Here is an 18853-nt window from a genome sequence, read left to right on the forward strand (position 1 = left end):
CGGCAAAAAAACAACTGGTAACACCCCAAAATCGGAGTTGCAGTGGAATTTTAAACAGACTTTTAAACCGCAGCGAATACCATTCGCTGCTCACTGAAATTTTTAGCTATATTTTTTGTGTTTTTGAACGAGGTAGCAGCAGTCTTATCTAGGCGCAACTCCTCTTTGGTATCAGATTGGCAATCGTTTTTAAGCTATATATATATATATATATATATTTATATATATATAGGGTGTATATAGCCGATGTCGCTGGGGCAAGAACTAAATGAATGAATGAAACACACAAACACTGGACCAACCAATCGGAAAATGCACAACAAAACTCGATATCGGTTTGAAAATTTGCCAGCAAAACATCCTTTTTGCAAGTGTCCAATAGAGGCGATGCCAACTGTCCTTTTTGCAGTTCCAATTCAAAACTAATTTATAATAATTACAATCAACTAGAGGGTTTTTTACTAGTGACAAAAGGAAATCCAAATGGAAAGCGAATATTAAAGTAAAAATAAAAGGAAAATGTAAAGCGAATCAGGCATCATCATATAAAACATATAGTGACGTTATTAGCCAGGCGTATTATCATGTTCAATTCGCCAAATTCTTGCAGTTTTCTTCTATATTTAACAATTCGATAAATGAAAATCGTAGATTTCATTTGAAAAATTATTAAAGACGTCAATCAAATACGTTCTTTACCTATTTTTTGAGTAGTTTCAAAGCATATTTCTTCCTATTTAGTAGAAAAATTGAATCTGTGTTTCGTTTTCGGAGAATGTGGTTTTTTTTCAATACAATCAACTAACTTAATTGGTGCAATAGTATAGATGGCAAAATTTTGCATCAATTCGATAGAAACATTGAACGATTGGCAATTTTCAATAGGAATAAAACAGTAAGTCAAACTTCCAAATTAAAAAAAAAAATGAAGAAACTTTAGAGCTATATAACATGTAAATCAAAAATAACCCCATTTGCTTTGATTTCTTAAGGTTACAATTCCTTTTCCTTAGTCCATTAAACCTAAAGTTCTTGGTTTGCCATTGAGCGTTGCAAAAAAAAATTAAAATATTATAAAGAAAAAACACATTTTGTGATATAGCCTAGCAAGAACAACAACAAGAAGAGCATGAAATCCTGGAAATCGGAAATACGAAAATGGAAAAATGGTACGCAAAGAAATTAAGAAAACTTTAGCACGTCCAGCACTTCGGACATCCACAAAAAAAGATCTCACATTGAAAACAAATGAGGTTTGCAATTGGAGAAAAAATAAAAAAACAATTAAAAACCGAAAGAAAATGTGAAGAAAAAAAAAAAAACAAAACAATTTATAAAGAAATCATACAATAGGCCAATACCAACGTTTTAGCAATCTAAGTCTAAGAAGGAAACTAATCGAAATTTTCTTTACAACAAAAACTAAACTAAATAATAACTAACGTTTGTAAACCTTGTGCGTGTGTGTGTAAAACAGTAGTGCTATCTAAATATAATACAGATATCGCATAATGCATCAACCCTATATAAGTACGAGTACATACATATTAAAACAAGCAAACAAAAAATGAAAAGAAAAGGAATATAAACTATATATGTGTGTTTGATGTCAGTCAACTAAATGTTAAAGTCAACTAACGATCACGTAATTGTATTGCATACCCTATAACATTTTTTGAACGAAGCAAACCAAGTCGATTCGATTTAGCATGAGTATCAATCAACTTTATACTACATATACACTTAACGACTAACGATTGACACACATGTGGTATGTGGTACAACTAAGCGGAGAAATTGGATGAAAAGCGATCACAAACACGAAAACGAATTCCAAATCGGAAGCGGAAGCTGGCAGCGATTAATTGATTGATTAATTAATTGATTGGGGACTTTGATGACGGGCAAAACAATTAAAAATACTATACAAAATCGAAAAAAAAAACCATATAAGCGTTTTACTTGTCGTTCTTTTTCCTGGATGCACTGGGGTACTGGATAAATTTTAAGATTGGAAAAAGTAAGATTACTTGCCATTTAAAAAAGTTATTTGGAAAAGTATTGCCTACTTTTCAGATGCTGATTTTGTTTTTTGATTTACAATTGCTTTTAGGTTCCATTATGTTTCTAATAGGTTACCTTACTTTTTTTATGATTAACAAGGTACAATTTCAAAATACGCAATCGTTTTTAAATATTAAGTTGTGATTAGCCAACGTCTCGCCTTTTTTAGATGACTTATTTGATTTTTTTTATTTTAAGTTTTACCTGTTGCGAAACGGTGATAAGTTTTCAGAAAATACTGTAAATACAGGCGCATACGCCAGTTTGAATATGGTTTTAAAAGAATTACCCTCAAATTTTAAAATCTCCTTAGTGTTCTGTACATGAAAATGTTGTTTTTTTTAATTCTTCTTCTTTAATCCTTCTCACTGAAATAAACCCTAATAATATAATTATTTTTGCTTTGTTTTAATTTATATAATTTGACATAATAACAAACAATTGGTTCTTGAATTTGCTTTAATTTTAAATTTACAACTTGTTGATATTTTGTGAGGACTTGCTTTATGGTATGTGACTTTTTTTTAAAGACAAATATTTATGTAAATTTCTTCTTGACGCAAACCTATACAGTTTTGCCTTCAGTTTTTTAATAACAGAATTAAATTATTTAAAGGCTTTTTTGTATATTTGCGCCATTTTAAAATAAAATTTTAATTTACGCAATCGCTTGCAGCACTGTTTTGTCCTGCACGTTTACCAACACTGAAACCAAGTCCACCAGCTGTTTACATCGCTCCATCTCTCTCGCACGCTTTTCGCTGCTGTGAGTTTCTTTTTTTTTTTGTGTATTAAACAAATTGTTTAAAAAGAACTCCAGATATACAGGCCTAATGGCGGTGTAATTGAATAGCGACTGTAAACAAAAGAAGAAAGAGGGCGGGAAGTGCAAGTTAAACATTTGGCGTTACCATTTTGCAAAATGCCAGCGACCAATCAACGAGGCCACAACAACAACATGGCGCACCTGCAACAGAAATCTTCATGTTGACGTCAACAAAGTGAAATTCGATCAAAGAGAATCGAGCCGATAAAGAACGCGACCAAAGAGGAGCACAACAAACGGTTAGCCGGGCTGAAGAGGAAGCGCCGAGGAGGAGTCCGACGTTCAACATGTACTCCGAATGGGCCTCGCTGTCCGCCCAAATTACGGCCAACAGCTGCGGCGCCCAATGCTTCAGTGTCCTGAACAAGTTTCCCGCCTCCGCAGGACGCGAGGTGGTCGTCTCGGTGGTCAAGCAGCTGGGCACCAATCTGGGCATCACCCAGAACGCGGAACCCAGTCACCTGGTCAAGGACGAAGAGGTGGGTAAAGGTGGCTAGTTGCCATCTATGGATGCAGATAGTCCTAATAGAATCCTGAATGTCCTGTATGTATTTTCATCTGAAAACTATGGTTACGATTCTTTAAACCATATATGTACTTACGGTTATTCATTAACTTCCAATGGTACATCCTAAGATCATATAGTACTTAAATCATAATTATTTTATAAGCAGAGGAGGAAATAGATAAACCCTATAAAAAGCGTTAGTATCCAATAGTAGTATCCAATATCTTACATCTATTTTCTCTGAAAACTATAAAAAAGATAACTGAAAACATAAACTTAGGGTTATTAATGAATTTCCAATTCTAAGATCATAACATATTTTATATGCAGTGCCCAAAAAAAAAAAAAGGAAGAGGAAATGGAAGAGGATCATTGTTGGCAACTTAGGATACAGATAACACTTTTAGAATCCTGAATACCATGGGAACGATCCTATAAAACATATTGTTGTGGTATTAACCTATTTCCAAGCGCCACAGAACACAGATGTGATTTATAGAAGATAGGATTATGGGAAAGGCTTCTATAGATCTGATAAATAATAAAGCACATACTAATTTTCATCAAGTGATGGTCACATCATATCGTATATCATACGCAGATTCCAATTAGTTATATAATTTTTTGAAGTAAAACCGTATAGAAAGCTGTCTATTCCATGCACAAAAAATTAATAAACAGCACACTACATTGTTTGTTTAGCGAATGAACTATTATATATGTAATTAATTAAAAAATAATGTTTTATTGACTGTAAATGCGCACAAAAGCATCCATTAACTGCATAAAATTGTGTATATAATTACTTATGCAAAGGCAATTAATATTCGCTGAATAAGGAAGCGAAATAAAATCATTGTTGTTTGTTTAGTCTAAAATAAGCTATTTATAGACAACTTAGGTGGTTTCTGCGAAATACTACATAAATTTAACCTTTTATAAAAGATTTCGTTGAGAAAAAGTGTAGAATTCAATGGAATTTTTCGAAACTGCACTTGAAAATCAAAAATGAAATTGGAACAAAAGCTTTTGAAAATCTTTTTATAATTATTTTATTATACTACGTTAATATAATTTATTAAATCAGTTTCAGTAGTCATTTAACTTCAAGGCTTTTAGGACACACTTTAATACACTTAAACATTGATTAGCATATTAAATAGCACTTATTTTATTCTAGGTAAAATGGTGCATGGACGTGATCTGCTTTGGTCTTTCGTTGCCGCTGCAGGAGCACGAGACAATCAAGGACTGCGTGAATGTGTACTGTGAGTGGCTGACGGCACTGCATCCGCAGCCCAGGATCAGTGTCCCGAAGCCGATCTGCGAGGACGCCAATCTGTATGCCCGCCAGATCATCAACCACTTCCACAATCTGTTTGTGCCGCGTCAGGGTGAAAGTAAGTTGGGACCACTGGACCACCTTATGACCTTTTTGCTGACTTCCCTTGACCCCGTATTAATCTCCCTCTAAATTTCAAGTCTTGCCTTTTCTATACCAAACCACGCTTGGTAGGTTGCTCGAATTGTTTATGAAATTGTACTACACTTAAGGAAAATAATGCCTAAGCTTAAAGAGAATATGTATATCATACATCACTTGAAATGGTTACAAATTCTGTTGGTTTCCAAGGCAATATTTTTCCTAATAGTGAACTTACCATTGAAATATTTAAAATCCAAGACTAATAGTAAACCCTTGATGACTTCCAGGTGCCGACACCATTAAGCGGCAGGCAGTGCTCTGCCATAGGGTGCTGCGAACCCTTCAACAAACTGCCCAAATATCGCAGCTGATGGACCGTCAGACATGGGACACCCTGCTCCTCTTCCTGCTGGCCATCAATGAGATACTGCTGGCACCGCCCACCGTCAAGGATGACGTGGGCGATCAGCTGTGCGAACGGGTGCTGTCCGTGCTCTTCGAGGTCTGGCTGTTGGCCTGCGTGCGAAGCTTTCCCTCGCCCTCAATGTGGAAGACTCTGCAGGAATCGTGCGCCATGTGGCGACATCGTGTGGCCCTTGTGGATCAATGGAATCGAGTGAACCTGGCCCTAACCGCTCGCCTGCTGGAGTTTAGCTATGGTCCCGCATTTCCCCAGCTCAAAAATGGTGGGTTTGAAAAGACATTGCTTTGAACAGAGCTCAATTAGCTTGAGGTATATAATCAACCAAATTTTTTAACAAGTTTAAACTTGCATCCTATGAGATTTTTGAACAAATTTAAATTAAAATTTTGGAAAAAATACAGGTTTTCCAAAGTATTCCTGCTTGAAAGGTACAACTTATAATACGATTTTAGAAATTTACAAAGTTCTTTTGACATTTCTAACATAAAAGACTTTAAAATATCTGATAAAGAAGAGATCTTTACAAATGTTTATAATAACTTATCTTCTTGATCCCTTACAGCCGATGAGGATGGCCAGCTGATACCCATTGGCATGTCCAATGACTGCGTGGCCCAGACGTGGTACCGATTCCTCCGGATGATTGGCAATCCCACGGCCCTCTGTTCACCACATATCATCAGCAAATCATCGCACTTTGTACAGTGGGCACTTACCCACGAAAAGGGCGCCGAGACGCATCAGCATCCGTGTCTGCAGCAACTGCCGCAGATCTTCCTCAATGCGATGAAGGGCATCTCAAGTCAAGTGGACGCCTTTCTAGGTAGGATTAGTGGTAGAAATTCGTGGGTTAATTCCTACAAAACCCGGTACTCCATGTGTACTTTCTGTTAGATTTTTAAGTTTTTTTTTTGTTGAAATAGTCTTTACTATACCTACTATACTTACATTTCCCTAGTCTCGTTATAGTTTAAACTACTTAGAACTTAAAACATTTTGAGTACCGGGTTTGTTATAGTCGGAATAACCGACTTGATCGCTCTTACACGTTTAGCATTAGTTTTGTGGTAGGCTAGAGCTCAGTACTTCTCTCTTTTCTCTTTGTTCGTTTGTTTATCTCTGGCTTTGCTAACCCTCCAAAATTGTATCTAAACTGAAAATGCTAAAATCGTAAAATGCTAAAATGCTCAAATGCGTAACTGAAAACCGAATGAAAACCGATGCAAAACTAGGCGTTTATCAGCCGCCGCCGCAGCAATCGGAGGGCGTTGTAACCAATTTGCTGGAAATTCGGCATTCGCTCAACGAGGCCACCTCCACGACCCTGCAGCAGTTCATCCACTCGAGCAGCGTCACGAATATAGCGAATCAGCACCAGGCGAACCATCACCATCACCATCACCTCCACTATCCGCATTTGCATTTACATGGCGCCGGTAGCTTTCTGCGCGACAATTTCATGAGCAATTCGGCCAGTTCTGCCCTGAATGCCATCATGGGTCATCATGGCGGCGGCCATCACCACCACCACCACAATCAGCAGCAACAGCAGCAGCAGCTCCAGATCAGTGCCTCGCCCACCTGCAATCAAATGTCGACGACTGGTGGCTCCGCCGTGGGCAGTACCAGTGCCGGTGGCAGTCATTCAGCCGGAGTCGTTGGCAGCATCTCCTTTGGCAACACCACGGAATCATCTGGAATTGGCCCGACCGCCTCCGCCACGCCCACTCCGCCACTGCAACGACGCCTGGCGAAAAGCTTCAGCGTGGCGCCGACCATCACACAGCAGAAGGGTGCGACTCTCCACGTAGTATCTCTATTTGGAAACCACCGAATGTTGTACTTTTTGTTGTCACCCCAAAAACAATTTTTAAATTTTAACCTGGCAGAGGGTTTTGAGGCACTCAAAAGTAACATTTGAGAGAGAAAACTTACGCCAGCATTTATTTTCTTGTATTTTCTTTATTAATACGGATAGTTGAATATATTAGTTAGTTTAATTTTAATAGATTGCTTAAAGAAAATCCGTACAACAAGTAATGCCTTGAATTTTCTGTTCTGGTATAATAATTCTTTTTGGATATAAAAAATCTGGAGAACTTAGTTTAAATTTGAAGTTTTAAGAAAATCAGTATACAAAAAATTTAAAAGTCTTTAAAATTCTCACTAAGAGGACACTTTTCGTAGGTTTTTTAGGCTACGGTTTTATTGAGATACTAAGGTAAAAGTATTTACTTGAAACAAACAGTTATGTCCAAAAACAGTACCCAGAAATGAATTTTTCTATACTTTTTGTGGGGTAAATGTGAATATTAGGGATTAATTTTTGTGAAAACTTAACTTTAAAAAATTTCAAACAAAATCCGTTTCTTATATCTTGAATTGTCTGTAAGAAGATACATTTTATAGGCTTTAGGCAAAAGTATTTACTTAAAACTTACAGATAATTTAGGAAATATATCGAAAAGAGTTCTTAAAATATCTTGCCTATACTTTTTATGGAATAGATGTGAACACCAAGGTTCAGACAATCATCATTTTAAACTTAAGAGTGTGAAAATATACCACTTTTTGGGGTATAAAATAAAATATTGGTTTCTTTTGCGATTTGTGCTTTTAGAAAGACTTACCTATAGAAAACCCATCTGCCAGGGCATCTGAACTTCGGTACACCGAAGCCAACCTTTGCAACCTTTAGTTATTTTTTTTTTGTGCCATGGCGTGCTACTGAATTGACTTGACTTGGTTTGTTTTTTGCCTGCCTAGATGTTGCTTGGCTTGATCCATCGCCACATTTCTCCCAGACGAGTTCGAGTTCGCACTCACGAGTTTTGCATTATAGCTTTTCTTTTGTTTAGTTTTTCATTTTATATCTTTGGCATTCTAATTTTTGTTGTTGTATAATTTGTTCCGTAGCATGAGTGGAATAATCTCGGTGTAATTGCCCGGCGCGGATGAGTCGGGCCGAGTAACTGTTGCCACTTTCCACTGTCGGATTATGCATTGTAATTTATCTCCGAACGCCCACAATTATATAGCATGTTCCCTTTGTATCTCTGTATCTGTAGCTGTATATGTATATGTATCTGAATCTGTATCTGTATCTGTATCTGTAACTCGCGCTTCGCATATCTGTATCTAATTTCTCTAACAATTTCTCACACTTGCTCTGCTGTGCTCCACTCCACTCCACTCTACTTACCCATCGCAGGCTTGAGCAAGACCTCGCTTATTGGCCTCACCGGCGGCGGTGCACGCAACGCGATCATCAGCAGCAGCAGTACTACGACCAACACTTCCAGCACCGCCGCTGCCAGTGGCGGCACCACCGGTGGTGTCTCCTCCTCCTCCTTCTCATCGACGCCCGCCATTGGTGGCTCCGGTGGCGGAGGCGGTGGAGCAGGAATCCCAGCCGGCCCGGGAATCCCCGGCAGCACGGGAGCGGGCACGGGCAGCGGATCCGCTCCTGCCCCGGCGCCCACCACTCCCACGTCCACGTCGGGTCCGCCGTCGGCGAGCAGCAGCATCAACTGTAAGTGCACTGGGGACAGCAGGCATCTGATCTTGGCTCATATGTACGCATTTGAATAATTTATATACTGTCTACCACAAATTTCGTTGGAAAATATCTATAAACTAGTTTACAAGTCACTTTAATTTATTATTTATATTCTTTTGGGAAATATTTATGTATAGGGTCAAAATAGTATAGGGTCAAAAGCTGTAGAAAAATTTGAGCCTTATAAAAAAAGTTTTTAAACTTTGAAAGGGCATTAATATGGGTAATTAAAAAGTTTTAAAAAAATGCATATTTTAAAAATGAATATTTTATTTCCAACTATTTTTTTTCAATAACTTATTTCCGAAATATCAATTATATTAGTTCTTATCTAATTTTCTAAATATTAGTAACTTACAACGTCTTAGAGCTGTATTTTCTAAATGTTTAATGTTATATATTTTCTATAGTTCTAAAAACTTATAATTTTCAAAAAGGGTTTTTTTTAAATAATTATTGTAATTTCAAAACTTGTAATTCAAGAAAAATAATGTTTAAAATATATGTTTTTTTTTTAATTTCAAAACATATAATTCCAAAAGAATATTTTAAAAATATATTTTCTTTTCTTTCTTCTTTAATTTTAAAACTTAACATTAAAAAAAATATATTAAAAATACATATTCCGTAATTTTAAAACCTTTAATTGTAAATGCATATAAAATTTAGTATTTTCATAACGATAAATGCAAATGAAGTCTAATTTGAAATGAGCTTTACTAAGAATTAATTAAAAAGCATAAGAGTCAAGATCAGAGTGGCGGTACTAAGTTCAAAATCACACGATAAAATCATTTCGGATGGTTTATATATTAACTAATTGGATCTATTGTTATGTGTGTGTGCTGTGTGAACCGTTTGTGAGCTTCTACCGCGCGACGCCTAACAATCTAAATCTAACAGATGTTTTAACCGCCCCCCATTGCCCTCATTGCCTCTCTGTCTGACACCATTTGCTCTCTCTCTCTCTCTCTCTCTATCTCTTTCCCACTCCCACTCGTATGCCCTAAACCTATACATTTACCGGCGATCGCAGCTCTGCCGCTGACTTCGATGGGAGCGGGCGTTGAGTTGGCCGTGGCCAGGCCCAAGTGCAACAGCATTCTCCACGTATTCCACGAGTGGCTCTTCGAGGCGGCGCACATCGGCGGCGACACTTGGCGCCAGAACCGCAAGAGTAAGTTCCGGTATCCGGCTACAAAATAAATATATATTTTTCTAATTTTTAAATATTTTTTAGATAGATAGTTTTAAATATTTAAAGCTACATCTTTGAAAAATATTTTTAAAGCTTGGTTTAATTCATAAGCTTACAAGTTAGTAAATTAATTACCAACCAGTCTTAAAGCTACTTCTTTGAAACGTGGTTTTAAAGCTTGGTTTAATTTTTCATGCAGTTCTACAATAATTATTTTTTTAATTTTTAAATATTTCTTACAACAATATATAGTATATTAAGCGCTTTTAAAATTTTGAAATCATATTTTCTTTGGTGTCAAAGCTTAGTTTTATTTAAGACTTATTTAAGACAATCAGTTATTTATTTTTCTTTATGACAAAAATTTAAAAAAGTACCCATATATATATATATATTTTTCCAGTATTTTAACTAAGTTATGTTATGTCTTTATATCTAATCGTATGTAAAAATTCTTTTAAACTGTTTAACAAAGTTTCAGTTATGTATTTCGGAAATATGTAGATTATATTTTCGATTATATAGATTTTTAAACCATTTAAATTTCAATATCTTTTGGATTAGAGATGCAAACAGAACTCAAGGTTAACTTTCTTTTTGGTTTTTCCCTCTGTCCCAAAATAGAGCAGGCATGCGAGGCCAGTAAGCGGCCGTCGTCGATGATCATGGAGCACCGCAAGGGATCCATTTCGCTGTCGCAGCCCAACTCGCTGAACGATCCGCAGTCGCTGCCGCCGACACTGACCATTGACAAGTACGAGTCTGGACGGGCCGAGGCCATTGGCACACTGTGCAAGATCTTCTGCGCCAAGAAGACGGGCGAGGAGATCCTACCCGTCTATCTGGCACGCTTCTACATGGCGCTGCAGCAGTGCCTGAAGATCACGGAATCGCGGGAGTGCGACGAAACGCTGGCCAGCATACTGCTCCACTCGAGCGACCTCTTCCGCTTGGACCTGGATGGCATCAATGTGCTGCTGCCGGGCTTCATTGCCGCTCTGGAGATTGTGCTGCCCGACAAGGACCTTAAGCTGAAGACCCAGTCGATGGTCTTCAATCGCACCGAGCTGAGGCGCTCGGCCATCAACATCCTGCTGTCCATTATGGTGCTGCCCCTGCATTACCAGACGTTGCCCATACGGGATCTGACCAGCGAAACGAGCGAGAAGTAAGCGGGCTAATTTCACTTGGACTAGCGATGAATCTCAATCGTGTGCATGGGCATGAGCAGCGCGGTTGTAAACGATGCAGCGGCAGCTCTGGTTTTGATATTTATCGTGCCTGCTGCACCGTTCATAGCCAGCATTACTAGTTTATTAATCAGAAACATGGAGTGCACTAATTTGCTTTTAATCCTTTAAAAAAAAAAAACTCACTGTAATCTCAATCGTGTGCAGTTGTAAACGATGCATCGGCAGCTCTGGCTTTGATATTTATCGTGCCTGCTGCACCGTTTATAGCCAGAATTACTAGTTTATTAATCAGAAACATACTCCATGTACTAATTTGCCTTTAATCCCACAGAATGTACACCTTCATACAGCTGAAAAAAAAAAAAAAAACTCACTGTAATCTCAATCGTGTGCAGTTGTAAACGATGCAGCGGCAGCTCTGGTTTTGATATTTATCGTGCCTGCTGCACCGTTTATAGCCAGCATTACTAGTTTATTAATCAGAAACATACTCCATGTACTAATTTGTTTACTTTAATCCTACAGAATGTACACCTTCATACAGCTGAAGTCGCGGCTGATGAACATCCTGATGAACGCGCTGCAGGTGGAAACGGATGCCCAGAACACGCACATGCTGCTGGGCGGCCTGTTGCTCTGCGTCCAGGATGCCGTCACCTTCGAGGAGACGGAACTGGGCGGCGGCAATGCCAGTCTCTCGCACAACTCCAGTGGCGTCCAGCACCACGAGGCCAATTTGCTGAGCTCCGGTAAGTTTTTGGCAGCTCCAAGGGCATCTTTCCTCGTTTGACCTCATTCAATTCCATTTTGATTTGTTTGGAATTTGTTATATTATTTAATTGCTCTTGTTTTTTATTCGCATTTCCGTTTTGGGCCTTTTTTGTGTGTGTGTGCTTGTGTGTGCTGATGCTGATGCTGATGCTAATGCTGATCTGATGATCTGATGATGATCAGCGTGCTCGGAGCGTTCCGCTTCGCTGGTCAGCGCTGGCACGGCCAGTTTGGGTGGCCAGACGACGGCCACCATGGGAGCGGGATCGGGCTCCATTCGCGACACCGCCTCCGCCCACGATTATCCCAGCCTGACCATTTCGGATGATATGTCATTCGAGTTTGGCCAGGAGCTGGAAAGCGTAACCACCTATGGTAAACTCTATTTTCTGACATTTTTTTTTGTATTTTAAAAAAGAGTTTCTGTTATGTTAAGTATTTGAAGAGCTTATTTACCGACATTTTAGTAAGGTCCTTCATTCATTTTTACATTATATATTTATTTGACTAAATTCTATTTTGTTAAATTTTTTTCTTTTCAATTTTTTCAAGACCTAATACTTAACATTAAGGTGTTCAAAGAGCTTTTCAAGACGTTATCCATTTTATCCTTAGTTAATATTTATGTTTTAATTTTATTTGACAAAACTCTATTTACTTAATTTGCTTTTTGTTTTTGTAGAAGAGTTTCTTTAATGTTGAGTTTTTAAAGAGCTTTTTTAAATACATTTTTGTAAGTTTACTTGGTTAACCATATAATTTTTATACGAAGTATAAGCTGTTATCTTTGTATTGACACAACCAATTTAATTTTGTATTTATCTTTAATCATGTTTTTTAATTTTTGAACTTCACTACATATAAACAATTGTGTATATATTTGCAGATAATGCCCATGCCCTATTTGTGCGCGCCACGTATTTGGTTTGTCATCGTCTGATCTCGTCGTGGAAGACGGATCTGAATGTTTCGCTGGCCGCCTTGGAGCTGCTCTCTGGTTTGGCCAGGTTGCATATCCGGGAAACAGGTAGAGTGTGCTCATCTGGAATTGGCATGTAATTTTAGTGTTACTATATATGCTCCTGCAATGGCTTTATTCAGAGTTTATCAAACGATTTTTTTTAAGACTTTATCCATTTATTAATCGAAGAATGCCATTAACACACAGAAGGTTTTATGAATCTATAGCATCACCCCGATTTATTAAATCACTAGTATCCGGACATATATCAATCGATGTACAGAAACTTAACTCATTTATTTGCTATTAACACACAGTTCTTAAGTAATTTTTCTAGTCTAAGGAATATGATTTGACAGGGTTAAATCTTCCGAAAACGCCTGTTTCCATAAACCTTTGCAAGGGCATTTAAGGTTTCGGTGCGACCGAGGCTACACTTCCTTTCCTAATTTTAATGTCGTTTGTTTTCTGTCCACCTCTGTTTGTTTATTTTCGAACTGTAAACGTGTGCGTGTTCTTAAAAATGTTAACTCTTTGGTGTGGCAAACACCCCACTCCCCACCTTAACACCCACCTTAACCCCCACGAACCCTTAACCCTCCGTAACTGTTTGCTTTTGCCGTGCAGCCAGGAAATTTACAAATGGTAATTGATTGACGAAGCCAACTAACCTAACTAACGCCACTTTCTTCTGTCTTTCTTTCTTTCTTTTTTTTTTTTTAATGCGTTTCTTTTCCTAACCGCCATCGAAATCCGCACCACCATCACTGCACCACATCCCGAAAAAAAAAAAAATAATAAAAAATAAAAACCAACCCACTAAAATAATAATCTGACCCAAAATCATCCATCGTCCATCTACTCACGACGATTGCAAATTTGTTTCTATATATATTATATATATGTATATTTAATTTTGCATCTCCCGACTGATAACGAATGTATATAACCCACCACAATCACAACCAAAACCACAATTACAACCAAAACCACAACCACAACCAATCATCCACGTAGACACATTAGTGAAAATATACGAAGCTAGTCAGAATCTAACGATAATCTCCTCAGACGCTCTAGAGTGCAAGCGGGCCGTGAAGTGGATCTGTGACTATATCTGCTACCAGTGCTCCCGTCCGCCGCCGGCGCACAGCAAGGATCTGCATAGCACCATTGTGGCGGCCTTCCAGTGCACCGCCGCCTGGCTGATGCAGCATCCGTATCTGCTGCAGGACAAGGATTGCCTGCAAACGGTGCTCGAGGTGGTGGAACTGGGCATTTCGGGCACCAAGAGTCAGACCAAGGGCACCGATATACCCAAGTTCAAGGACGAAAAGGAACTGAAGCCGGCATCGATGAGGGTGCGAGATGCGGCCGAGAATCTGCTGACCATTATTCTGGAGCAAGTGGGTTACTTTCCCAGTGAATGTGGCCCGGAATCCATATCCTCGCTGCTCGATGAGTTGGCCCTCATGAAGCATTGCAATTCAATGGTGCCGGCGGCGGCGGCCAGCAGCGAACAAGCCATTGCCAAGTTCAAGTACTTTGTCACCGAGAACTCCACCATATTGGCGCTGCTCGAGGAGCCGCTGGGCAATGACCAGGATCCCCAGCCAACGGTGACTTGTAAGTGACACAAAAACCTCTACCACACAATTTAAAACAAGAAAGGAAGCAAACTCCGGCAAGCCGAAGTTCATATACCCTTGCAGCTATTGCAAATATTAAAAATATTCTTGAAAACATTAAAATTATCATTTACTTGCTTTTATGTTTAAAAACATTGAAGCTATGATGATTTGCAGCTCAATTATTCGCTAGTTCATATGGCAGCTATATGATATCGTTACCCGATTTTAATAGAATTAAAAGCGTAATCCTGAACTGTCAAATTATTAATTAGTCAAAAAGAATTTCTAAAAAAAAATTACAAAATAAAAAGTTACATTTTTAAAGTTCCCATGGGAGCTTTATGTTATAGTCGTCCGATTTTGATGAAATTTAAACCGTAATGCGGAAATATTTAACCAATTCTATATGTCGAAGAACTAAAAAAAAAGTTAGATTTTTTTTCTCATTTTTTTTTTTTCGTTTGTTCCTATGGGAGCTATATGCTATAGTCGTTCGATCCGGCTCGTTTCGACTTATATACTATCTGCAATAGGAAGACATCTTTTGGGAAAGTTTCATGCAGATAGCTTTAAAACTGAGAGACTAGTTTGCATATAAACGGACAGACAGACGGACATGGTTAGATCGAATCTCCTAGTGATGCTGATCAAGAATATATATACTTTATAGGGTCGGAGATGTCTCCTTCACTGCGTTGCAAACTTCTGACTGCAGTTATAATACCCTCTGCAAGGGTATAAAAAAGTAGTTAAATGTAGTTTTAATTTGCTTTGCTAATAAGTTTTCCCCAATTTTTTGTAGTACTCATACGCGGTCCATTTGGTCGACATGCGTGGACGATGCAGCTGCGCCATCTGCCGCGCAGTAAATCGGGGATTAAATACCATGCCGTCAATCCTGGCCGGCCCATACCCATGAACGATGTCACCCAGCGGCCGGAGTGCGAGCAAAAGAATTTCCCGGACGGTGTGGACAAGGTGCAACCCTGTGTGGCGGACTACTCCATACCGACGATCGAGCAGATGCGTGAGCAATACGGTGCGGCCAGCATTCGAGAGCTGGAGGCGATGCTGGAAACGCAAAGCATCCATGAGAAGTTGGCCTGGGCGGAGGCGGACACCAGTGCGGATAGTTTGTCGCATGGACAGGAATGTGTGCCGCCGTCGGTGTGCCACGAGTTCCATGCGGCACGACTCTTCCTCTCGCACTTCGGTTTCCTCGGCTTCGAGATGCGCAATCCGCACAATCCCGCCGAGGCACTGGGCAATCCGCCACAGCGACCGCTCATCGTGCTGGACACCAAGTCCACGGCCTTTGCCGCCGATCTGGATCGACTGGACAAGCTGAGTGCCAGGACGCACGACACTGTCTATGTGTTCTATGTGAAGGTTAGGCTAACTACCGAAGCTTTCTTTGAAATTTGAAATTTTGAAATACCTAACTAATGATCGTTCCACTTTCTATAGTCCGGACAGACGAGTGCCCAGCAGATCATCGGTAATATGTCGGAGGAGCAATCCGCCGGCCATGATCCGCACTTTGCCAGCATGCTGCAGACCTTGGGCTGGCCAGTTCAGGTCACGGAGCACTCCGGCTGGACGGGCTTTGCCCACAATTCGTGGTCACTCAAGGGAACGCCCGAGGAACAGCAGCTGAAAATCAATACGGCCGCCAATGAGCTCAACTACAATGGGTCGCAGAGGGTGCTCTACTGGGCGGATGTGTCCTCGGAAATTGCCTTTGTGGTGCCCACGACGTGGAATCTACGACATAATAGCGACACCGGTGGCGACAGTGCAAGTATCTCGAGTGCGGATCAAATTGGCACCAGCAATGTGTGGGCACGCGGCGAGGCGGATGGCATAACTGGTTTGGCGAAATCCAAGTCAAGGAATCTCAGTCTGGAGCTGGACACTCACAATCGTAGGGAGTCAGGTGCCAAGGAGCCAGTGCCGCCGACCCGGCGAAAGGGTAATGTGACGAAGCCCACGCTGTTGGCCCAGGCACCGGCCAAGATCTTTCTGGTGTGGCTGGAGAGCTACGAGGACTACCTCAACTTTCCGCTCGAGGATGTGCTGGCCTATACGCGCACCGGCGAGGAGTTGCACACGCTGCAGCTGCCCCGCGCCACCGACTGCCATGTGATCTTCGTGCACTCGCTGCTATCCGGATTGCTGAGGGTCAAGCTTCAGGGTCCGCCCGGGCGGATGAGCTTTGCCACGCCCCTTGTCGATGGCATGGTACTGAGCCGGCGGGTCGTCGGCAATCTGGTGCGACAGACGGCATTAAACATATCACGCCGCCGGCGACTGGACAATGACAAGTGAGTGGGCGGGGAAACTACCTCTATTTTTTACCCTTATAATTTCAATCAAGACATTTGCGAACCTAAAAAGTGTAATTATAATTGATCAGCATAGTTGATCTAGCCATATCCGTTGGTCCGTCCGTATGCCTGTCCGTTTGTCCGTTTGTCCGTTTCTACGCATAATAGACTCAGTTTTAGAGCTAACTGGATAGTACTTTCTCAAAAGTCTTCTTTGTATTGCAGGCTAGTATTTGATTGGGAATATAGCTCTCCAACGGAAAAAAATAGCTAATTTTGTTGTTTTTAAATGTATATGTCTACACTTTAAGAATGGTAATGTATTGTTATCATTACTACTTTTATTTTATTGAAATCGGACAACGACATCATAAAGCTTAATTTAAAAAATTAATACTTAACTGTTTTTCAATTTATGCAAATTTTCTTTGATATATAGCATGGTTTTCAATTGTAGGATCACTGTTTTAATTGTATTTAAATCGGACAACGTTCCATAGAAACGATCGATTGTTTTCAAACATAAAACGCATACAAAACGAATTACAATCGTTTTAAAGATTGTTTAATTTTTTTTATATCTACAGTCGTTTTAAAGAATATTTAATTTTTTTATATATATTTATATTGTTAGCTACCAACCGCCGCATGTGCGACGACGACTCAAGGTGCAGGACATTGTCCAGAAGTACAAAATGGATCTGAGCGAGGCCGAGCTGCTGGCCCATCTGTTCCAACGTGCAATTTAGCCGGCCTTCGAAAGTATTAACCAATAACCCGATGGGATTAGAGCCAGAAAATGTCGGTCCATGTCCTTGTCTGTATTAACGTGTGCTTAACTAAAAAACCCCCACTAAAAAACAAAAAAATGATTCGTATTCGGTGTCCACTGAGTGTTACCCGAAAGATAATCGTATGCTAATATTATTATTTTTTTGCTAATAAATCGAATTATACTTTGTAAAAGTATTTGTAATATTACATGCCCTGCGTGTTTTTGGCCTGGTCATTGGGCAATCCGTTGTGAAACTGTGAACAGCGGAAACAATGGTTGTCGATTGGGTATAAAATATCCACATAATTGGCACCAACATCCGAAATCAATTTGCCCCATACCGAGATGGTCAGAGATGATCAGAGATGGTCAGAGATGATCGCGTGAAACGGAACTCAAAGTGAAAGTATAAGTATTTATTTTATTTTATTTTATTTCATGTTTTTTTTAGCGCATTTTAAATTGATCAAAATTTCAAAATTATTTGTTATACTAATATGACCTCATTGAGCAGAAATCAGAATACGAAGTCTTGGGTTAAATAAAAGAAAAAAAAATTTTTTTAATATTCTTGTAAATATAACTTTGCAAAGTAACTAAGACAACTTTTACAGGTTTTGTTAAAAAAAAACTTAATAAGTTGAAAATTTGTTTTCGTTTTTTAAATTTTTCATAGGGTAAATGAATTTATTTTTGGGCTAATTGGTTTAATTTACAAATTGGTATAAAAAAGCGTAGTGAATCCAAATGTTTGAAAATTTAATTTAAATTTAAACCATATTTAAATTCATTTAAAATAAATAGAAACTATTTGAAATTTATCACATTAGTTAAAATAGTTTATAATTAAATGCAATGCATTTTAACATGCATTGTATTTAATATTTAAAAATTAACATTTAATTTATATATAAAATATATATTTTTGAAATTTAGTAGTTAGATATCTATCACAATCTTTAATCAGTTTAGGGTGGCAAAATAATCCGATATCATAGATGAATCTAAAATTGAAAAATTCTTGAAAATAATAATAAAATAATAATTTAAATTTTGAGTAATACCATTCCAAAGTGATTACGTTGTGAAAGTTTGTGAGTTCAAATACCAAATGCCTCACGTTGCCATCTCTTTTGATCCACAGTGTCTTTGGTAATTTCACCTTTGACTTGGTGATCTGGGGGCTTGGG

At 38.9% G+C, this 18853-nt stretch overlaps 1 protein-coding gene across 1 annotated transcript in view; it reads left to right on the plus strand.

The window, feature by feature from the left end:
• Positions 1–17869, plus strand: part of LOC128264553 (uncharacterized) — a 230872-nt gene extending 213003 nt beyond the window's left edge. The window contains 10 exon segments of the mRNA XM_053000092.1: positions 8640–8780; positions 9844–9984; positions 10630–11173; positions 11724–11947; positions 12153–12344; positions 12856–12996; positions 13948–14556; positions 15364–15950; positions 16029–16885; positions 17523–17869. Coding sequence (XP_052856052.1) covers positions 8640–8780; positions 9844–9984; positions 10630–11173; positions 11724–11947; positions 12153–12344; positions 12856–12996; positions 13948–14556; positions 15364–15950; positions 16029–16885; positions 17523–17637 — 3551 coding nt within the window. The 3' untranslated portion in view covers positions 17638–17869.
• Positions 17870–18853: the final 984 nt, after the last annotated feature.

This window comes from Drosophila gunungcola, unplaced genomic scaffold (assembly GCF_025200985.1).
Source record: "Drosophila gunungcola strain Sukarami unplaced genomic scaffold, Dgunungcola_SK_2 000074F, whole genome shotgun sequence".
In the NCBI taxonomy this organism is placed as follows: Eukaryota; Metazoa; Arthropoda; class Insecta; order Diptera; family Drosophilidae; genus Drosophila; species Drosophila gunungcola.